This window comes from Notamacropus eugenii, chromosome 1 (genome assembly GCF_028372415.1).
Source record: "Notamacropus eugenii isolate mMacEug1 chromosome 1, mMacEug1.pri_v2, whole genome shotgun sequence".
Taxonomy (NCBI): domain Eukaryota; kingdom Metazoa; phylum Chordata; class Mammalia; order Diprotodontia; family Macropodidae; genus Notamacropus; species Notamacropus eugenii.
In genome coordinates, this window is record NC_092872.1 from 62,259,705 (window position 1) to 62,269,128 (window position 9,424).

General features: G+C 35.3%; 1 protein-coding gene across 1 annotated transcript; it reads right to left on the reverse strand.

Annotated features, from left to right (window-relative positions):
- Positions 1-814: 814 nt before the first annotated feature.
- LOC140522935 (olfactory receptor 13D1-like) lies at positions 815-1,756 on the reverse strand. Its single transcript, XM_072638096.1, has one exon. It carries the CDS (start codon positions 1,754-1,756, stop codon positions 815-817), a length of 942 nt encoding a protein of 313 aa, XP_072494197.1.
- Between the last annotated feature and the right edge of the window lie 7,668 nt (positions 1,757-9,424).

A 9,424-nucleotide genomic window follows, 5' to 3' on the forward strand; every position in this document is an offset into this window, starting at 1 on the left:
GGTAAACAGAGCTTAAGTGATTTGCCCAGGATCACATAGTTTATACGTGTCGGAGGTTATATTTAAACTCAGGTCCTCCTGATTCCAGACCCAACACTCTATCCACTGCTCCACCTTAAAGTACTTACTATTTACCAGGCACTGTGTTAGGTGTTAGAGATGTGAATTATCCTTCATATGAGATTGGATGACCATTTGTTGGAGAAGATATAGACTGGATTTTTTGGTCTGGTATGATCTGATCAGGAAAATCTCTGAGGTATTTTCTAAATCTTCCATTTTGTCATTTTTTGGTTTCTATTATACAGTAATTTCTATGAGAGCAGGGGAATTTGTACGTTCTTAATTTCCTGTATCTCTCATCACTTATCACAATGTAGTATACATGATGGGTGTTTAATGCATAGGTGCTTAATGTTTGAATGAATATATTACTACAACTTGTAGTCTTACCTCAAAAGTTCCTATATAGTAGCAACACATTTTGCTGAATCTAACATTAACCAAATGGAAAAATGATTTTTTTCAGTTGTCAGTCTATAAGCAATCAATTTCTGTGTCTCTGTATGATTTATCATAGTAAAAAGTTTTGTAAACCACATGAGATCTGGAGAGGGCATATAGCAAGAGACCTAGGGATGGGAACTGTGTCTCAAATGTAATAAATGAATACTCTGTGTGGAAAGGAGAAGAATCACACATTAAGCTTTGCATCTCCAATAATACATTTAATACCAGGAAGAGTAATGTTATCAATAAATACTAAATACAATGTCCAAGAAAAAATGAAAACCTCCTGAAACCTTAAAGAATTTCACATTCTCTTGAAGTATAGATTTCTAATGAGGAATTTCTCCACAGAATCTTTTACCTCTTTATTTCTTAGACTATAGATAATAGGATTCATCATTGGAGTGATGACCCCATAGGACATCCCGATAAGCTCATCAGATGTCTTAGAGTCCTTGGACTTGGGCTTCATGTACATGAAAAGAGCTGAGCCATAGAACAAGATCACCACGGTTAGATGGGCTGAGCAGGTAGAAAAGGCTTTCTTCCTCCCTTCACTAGAGTTGATCCTCAGAATTGTGGAGATGATGAAGATATAGGAGAAGAAAATGAGCCTCAGAGGAACAATTAAAATAACAATACTTGCAACTGTCATGATAAACACATTGAGGGAGATGTCTCCACAGATAAGCTTGAGAAGGGCCAGGATTTCACAGGTAAGGTGATCAATAATATTTCCACAGAAAGGCTTTATAAGGGCAAGTATAGTTTGTATCAGAGAGACCAGAAACCCTGTTATCCAAGTCCAAAGAGCCATCTGTGAACAGAGTCCCTTGTTCATGATGATGGTGTATCTTAGGGGATTGCAGATGGCGACATACCTGTCATAGGCCATCACTGCCAAGAGAATGCACTCTGTGCACCCCAATCCAAGAGAAATAACCATCTGCAGGGCACATCCAATGAAGGAAATGACCTTTCTCTCAGACATAACATTTATTAGCATTTGAGGGATAGAGGAGGATGTGTAGCAGATGTCCAAAAAGGAGAGGTTTCCAAGGAAAAAATACATAGGGGTGTGAAGGCGGGAATCCAGGATGCTGATGATAATGAGAATGCTGTTTCCCAATAGGATCACTAGGTACATCACCAGGCAGAGCACATAGAGAGCTAGCAGAAGGCCTGGGTAGTGAGAAAGTCCTACTAGAAAAAATTCAGTCACAGCTGTGTAATTTTCCTTCTTCATGTTATTTTAACCTCCACCTGCTGGATTTAGGAAAGGACACACCTCAAAGCAACTGAAATGAATAGTAACACATTTGTGATTAGTTTCATATTTTGAACTATTTCTTTTTCCCATATTGATATTTTTCTTTCATTCAGTGAATAATAGGTATTTAAATATATGTATAAGGGCAAAAATTAGGAAAATAAGAAAAATGTGCATGCAGCTGGAAGCAAAGGTGACCACCAATATTTGTAACAAAATTTTCATGTGAGAGTAAAAACAACACAGTCAGTACTCATCAGCTGGGAAGAGATGGAATAAATTGAAGCACATGAGTATAATGGAGATTCATTTTGCCATAAGAGGCAAAGAATATGAAGAACTCAGAGAAACTTGGTGAGATTTGTAAGAACCGATAGTATGTAAGCAAGTAGGATTAAGAGAACAAATTACAAAAGGACCATAATAATGGGAAAGAAAACAAGACAGAAAATATCAGAAAACTGGTTGGTGCAATTGCCCAATTTCAACCCCAGAATACTGACAATGAAACATGTGTTTGTCATCGGCAGATCAGTGAAGGTCTGTAAGAGTGGAATGAGACATGTGTGGCTGAATGTGCTGATTTGTCTTGCTTATCCATCTATGATCTAAGGAAATTTTCTATGAAGTAAGAGCTTATTAGGAAGTGATATTATTATTTTAAAAAAGTATAACCAAAACATTCATTAAAATTTATCTAGAAAAGGGTAATATAGATGAAGACAGTTAAATATTTAGAGTATATAATAGAGAAAGGACTTTGAAGCAGTATTGTTCTCATTATTGAGTCATTTCAGTTATATCTGACACTTCATGACCCTGTTTGGGATTTTCTTGGCAGAGACAATAGAGTGGTTTGCCATTTCCTTCTCTGGCTCATTTTACAGATGAGGAAATAGAGGCAAACAGGATTAAGTGACTTGCCCAGAGTCACATACTTAGTAGGTGTCCAAGGTCAGATTTGAACTCAGGAAGATGAGTCTTTCCTCAGGCCTGGCATTCTATCCACTATGCCACCTAGATGCCTCGAAGTAGTATCCCTTAGAAGAAGCTGAACTCAGTAAGGTAGGAAAGGCAAAGACATAAAAAGAAGAATGGTGCAGTGGAAAGACCACTACCTCTGCAATTAGCAGGCCAGCATTCAAATCCCTCCTCTGATTCTTGCAGGTTTTGTGACACTATAATCTATTTATTTCCCCTGGGCTTCAGTTTCCCCAACTTTAGAACAAGATTTCTTTCAGCTTTAGATCTATGATCTACTCTGTGATATGCTGAAAGGAGGTTGTAAAGTTGAAGTCTTAAATAAAATAGAAAAATAATAGGTGAAGAGTAGGCATTCAAAGATGGTCTTTTGGTAATTTGTTCTCTAAATTCTGCTTACTTCACATGTCAACTTATATAAGTCTTCCCAAGTTTCTTTGAATTCTTAACATTCATTATCTCTCATGGCAAAGTATTAAAGGCTGTTTCTGCCAATTGAGGATCCCTTAGCATTTTGATAGCAAATTTAGAGAGGATCTGATCTGCTTGATTTGGTAATTTTGATCTTATATGCCTAATGCCCTAGAAATTATGCCTTTTGAGGTCAGTTATTCCTGAATCCCCTAAGCATCATTGTTTATTACAAGTTCCTTCACAGTCTTTACCATGGCCTATTAGTAACTTTTTTTATTTAAACAGTCTCACTTATAAACTTACCTATGAGAATGAATACTTATCTCATCTCACCAGGTGAAAACATGTAGAGAGAATAATTTTTGTGCTCAAGGCTCAACTTTGGAGGACACTCATATAAAAGGAATAGAAAAAATATGAGACTCAGAAAAAGAAATGGAGAGGGAATTTCAAAGAGAGAGAGTGGTTGCAGAAGCATCATGAGACTCTATGCAATTGATCACCAAGGCTTTATTTAACACCTACTATATACCAATTATTATGCTAATCCTTGAGGTATATAAAAGCAAAGAGTAGATTAATATAGTCTGAATTTCCACATTTTATCTATTTTGTATATTCACTTTTATGTATTCAATCACATCCTTGAATAATTTGAGGAGATAAATAAGGAATATAAATAAATTTTCTCTTTGAGATATGTCCAGTGACCTCCCTTTAACTACTCATGTCTAAGAGTAGTGTATTTGGAACCATAGAGCTATAGAATACTATAGCTAGAATAAATCTGGAAGATAGAATTAAGTATGTAGAGCTTGTAAAGATCTTAGAAGACAACACAAAATGGTGGGACACAAAGAATCTTTGAAAAAACAGAAGGGTAGAAAAGTAGCTTAGAATACAGAAGATAAAATAGGATAGCTCCAAATAAAGGGACCCTTTTTTAGGGGTCCTTACCCTGAGATGTCAATTTGTCTTTGTAAAAGATATCTTAGCAAGATATTTTATTCTATGCATTTAAGAAAATTATTCTGAGAACAGCTTCATAGACTTTACCAGACTCCTAAAGTGTCAGTGACGTTGAACAGTTCAGGACTTCTATTTTAGAATAAATTTCAAAAAAGAAAGCAAACTTAGAATTCTTATGATTTCACAGATGAGAAAACACATTTAAAAGTGACTCAAAAACTAACTCTCAGCAGTTTGATGGAGGATGTTGAAAACAGTTCTGAGGCTGTGGTCATTCATGAGCAAGACAGTTTAGAGATTTCAATAATTAGACATTTTTCCTTCCTGCTCCAGCAATCAAGCTTCTCTGTTTTGTCTTACCTTTTTTTGGAATTTCCTGCAGCTTCCATTACAAGTTTCTTCAACTGGTCTCATATATCCTACATAAGATTACAGGATATGGGATTTTAGGATCATAGATTTAGAGCTGAGAGGACTCTAAGATAATTGAGCCCAATCCTTTCATTTTACGTGACTTTTGTTTTCAATATTTCTCATCAAAGTCCCATTCAAAGTTTTCATTTCCATTGGTATCTTTGAAAATGACCCTTCCCACATTTCCACTTACCTCTAAGTTTGAGATATAGAGCTACTCCTCTCCTCCTCTCTACTGTGTTCTTCCTGCTTTTGAACAAAATCTACTTTAAATACACTTTCAAGTATGTCTTGGTGGTTTGAGGGAGCACTAAATGAATTGTTATGCGTCTCTGGGCTGTCTACTGGCCTTCTTTATGGCTAAAATTGGTTTTACTTAAGCTAGTTTACATAATCACTCTTGTTACCTCTTTATTCATAAATGTTGATGAAATATTGCCTGACTCAAGAGAATGTTTCGCTTTTCTCTCTAAGGTCATGACATCATTTTGAGTAGAGAGGAGCACAATAGTTCCAGTTCTATCAGAAACACCTGTGATCACCTGTAGACCATGGATAGTTCCAAATGATTAGCCACTGAACTTGGATGCCAGTTTAACTCTCCATCTCCACAATCTTCCCAAAAGTATTCCTCAGGGAATCTTTGTAATCCCTGAAGTCATTAAACATTTATACAGAACTGTGTGGAAGTTAATAACTTTCAAAGCTTTAGGGATGTTGTAACCATCTAATTATATCAAACTTATTAAGTGGTTTCAATTGATGGCAAAAAAATAAAGTGAAAAGAGGAAAACAAATTCAAATTTATTCTTGCCAACATAAACATAGGAGAATGACACCATTATGTGAATCACTGAGCAAAATTCCCCACATCTCTCTTATATCTCTGAGTGTTGTTAGCTATGGAAGACTCTGCTTCAAACTAATCATGACTTTCTCATGTTGACTTATGTCCCAATAGCTCTGCACTCTGACACACGATGGGCATGGGCAACAAAGAATGTAGCAGGAGTACAACTTCCATGCAAGGATAGAATTTGGTCATCTATAGTCATGGGTGAAATAGTTTTCATGTGGACAAATAGAAAGATTTGGACTATATTAGTACAGTTAGAAGAATTTAGCACTGATTAAAGGACAGGACCCAATGAATAGTGAATACTATGCTGGTGTCAGCCTGTCAGGTGGTGTCTAAGATTCACCAGAGATCTGTTTTTTGCCCTGTTGTCTTCAATTTTAAAAGTGATTTGATTTGTGTCCTTATCATATTTGCGTATGATATAAACTTGAGGGGAAGAGATGATGTAGTGAATTACAGAAATGGGATCCAAAAATATTTTTACAGACTAGAGAAATGAGTGAATGAATAACACGTTTATGAAGTGTTTACTATAAGCAAAACACAGTGATAAGTTTGGAGAAAAAGAGAAAAATAAGTGCTTCCTTGCTCTCCAGAAGAGAAACACAAAACAGAGAAGTTATTTGGAAAAATCTCATGGTCCTTAGGATGCAATGGTAAAGAAAATAAATTAATGCGTCATTAACACCATTTTCACTGATGAAATCATATCAATTTCTGAGGTTCAACCAGCTGACAGTACAAAAACCTTTGTGGATAAGAACTTTCTCTTCTATATCTTCAGTAGATGTAGCTGTAGCACCTGTCAGTAGCAATTGTCAGGCTGTATCTCCACAGGACCTGCTTCTCAGGATGATGGCAGAAAGAACTTGGCTGAAGAATTCCCAAGATTCTGGGTTCAGGGTTCTGGGTTGTTTCTATACAGGTCTGAGGGAAGATGTTGGTCTAAGTGGTGGTGGTGACTGACCTGCTTGGAACATGTGGTTTGCTGTATCTCCCCAGGGTGTCTTATTGATTCAGTTGCACTGGCTTGCCAACCTCCTCAGTGGCAATTGACAGTGGTAGGGATAACTGACTTCTCTCCATAGGAGTTATTTCCCTGAAAGGGCTGAGCTGAAAGTAGGAATTGTGATCTGGAGGGTGCTGTTACTGTATTGAATCTTTAATTCCATGATTTTGCTTTTAAAAATAAATCAAATTTTTATTAAACATAAAACTGAATACCAACACCATCAATCTAACTTTCTTAGTAACTATATTTTAATCAATTCTTCCCCATCAGATATCATAACTATGTAGTCATTACCTCAACACCCTTAGTATTCTTTACTTTTCCATTCATTGTCATGAATGCTTTTTCTCATACTGCAATCATTAGAGTATATCATTCCGTTATTTTTTCCTCTTTGTATTATTTCATAAAGATCTTTCCAAATTTCTTTCTATTCTTCATATTTGTCTGTGTTAATTGCATTGTATTCTGTCACAGAAATTAACACGTTACTTAATCTTTCCTCTACTTTTGGGCATTTAGGTTGTTTCTGCTTCCCATTACCAATTTGAATATCTTTAAACAGAAAGGTCTTAAAAAATTAACAACTTTTTCAGGTTATATTCCCAACATTGATTTTATTTGCCCAAGAATATGATTACTTTAGTATTTTTTCTATGTCCTTCTAGATTGCTCTCAAAAAGATTCTACAAGTTTGTAAGGAAACAAGTGTACCTGCTCATTTACAATTCTGCCTGACTTGAGTTTCATTTACTTTAGGGACTGAATGATTAGATGAGAATAATTTGTTCCAACAGCCATGAAGGCAGCTAAAACAGGTATTATGGAGCACTTTGAGCGTGGTCAGACATCAAAAATGCCAAGGTCATCCACTGCATCTCGGGCCCTCACCCTACTTGACTTTTGTTTTACCACTGGACTTTTGATGACTATGGAAAAGAGAGAGATGCTGATGACTTTGTACAACTCTGCCTCACTTAAATCCAATTCACACGTGAGTCAAGCCATCACCTCTTGGTCCTTTTCAAAAATAAAAGACAAACAACAACCTATGTATCAGAGAATCAAAATTAGGGTTTTTCTTTGCTTTTGTAATGTGTTTTATCTCTCCTGTTGATTCTTGTAAGTTTTTATACATTTTCTTTAATTATGTCCTGAAATACAATATCTAACATTTTTTATACTTTCACTATCTTCTGAAATATGGGAAAACACAGAAAACCATACAAGAAAAGCATGCTGGAGTACACATATATGAAGATCAACGAAAAGAGGAACAGAAGTGACTTAGAAATTATGCTACAGGACACTGGAACAAAACGAATAAGCATGTGACTTGTTTAGGAAACACATCATAAACCTGGTATAGAAGCATGAGACACAGTAGTTGTTGGAATCTTCAATGAGCTAGACATCTTTTTGAGGTTTCACTCTCTCTAGTAACTTCTAGACTTACTTTAATGACAATTTTATCTGTCAACATTTCAAGAAACCAATAAGAATTAAATGATATTCTGTATCAGACTCTCACTATCATGGAAACACTGTTGTTAAGGTAGAAGTGGTGGAACCCTGGGAAGAAGACATCACTGGACCCTGAAATTTATGACAGGGTAGGAAAAGAAAGTGTGAAATATCATTAATAAATGAAAAGAAAGGGAAAAAGATTAATGTTTCCTCTATTTTCTTAAAGTAGGAAGAGAAGAGAGTCTATAAAATCAATGCTAATGAATTCACTTTTAGTTGTTGGGAAAATTACAGAATGGGATCATTAAAAAGTTGGCCAACAAACATTATAAAAGAAAGCAGTGATTACAAAGAAACAGAATGGTTTCTTTGAAATTAGGTCATGTCAGACCAAACTTGGTTCCTGTTCACACAGGTGATTATAATTATTTTTTGATTACTTGTGAATATATTTTACTTAGTTGGGACATAATTTTAGAAAGACTGCAAAGGCTTCAGAGCAATGATAGGCAGGATTGCATGGGTGAAATTCTACAGGGGAAATCATCCCAGGTGATACAGGAAATTCTGAAGAATAAAGTTATGAAGGCACAAAGTAAAATAGTTTCAATGAGGAGAAAAATTGTAGTTATCTGAAGAGATATATATATGAATACTCAGGGAACTCATGAACCAAATTAGGTTTTAAAAATAAATGCACCAAAGATAGAAATAAGACAAAAAATTGTGGTAGGGACTGTGATCTGACCTGTGATTTCATTGTTACAGAGGACTGCCTCAAATAATGCATCCACATCTTCTCTGCAATTTATAATCTTAGATATTTGTCTAGAATATTTAGATATGAAGTATCTTGACAAGAGTTGTGATCAAATAGTATTGAGAATGCCGAGGCTTAGAACTGACTATACGGAGGGAAGTAGGAGGATCAGAGAAATATCATGGTTTGGGGATAAATGATATATTGCTAGCTAAAAGAGAGGATACAGAGGGGTTATACTCATATTTGTTTCAATTTTATGTATGAAGGCAACAACTCTTGCAATGGAAATGATAAAACAAGAATGACTGACAGTGCCTTGATATCCAAGATAATTAAGGAGATATGAGTGTGAGTAGTTATGCTTGATGAATTCAAATCCCCTGGCTCATAGGATTTCAGAAGAACTAGTAGATATGATTACCAGTCCAGACAGTGTGAAACATCATTAATAAATTAAAAATTACCACAAGAAGGTGGAAAAGGTTAATATTTCCTCTATTTTTTTAAAGGAGGAAGAGAAGGTAAAATCAATGCCAATGAACTCACCTTTAGTTGCTAGGAAAATTACAGAATGGGATCATTAGAAAGTTGATCAACAAACATCTATAAAAGAAAGCAGTGATTACAAAGAAACAGCATGGTTTCTTTGAAATTAGATAATGTCAGACCAAACTTGGTTCCTGTTTACACAGGCTATTATAATTATTTTTTGATTAGTTGTGAATATATTTTACTTATATCTTAGCAAAACACTTGATAAAATAT

What these genes read in the sequence shown, in the direction of transcription:
- LOC140522935 (XM_072638096.1), bottom strand. Translation starts at nt 1,756, where the DNA reads ATGAAGAAGGAAAATTACACAGCTGTGACTGAATTTTTTCTAGTAGGA.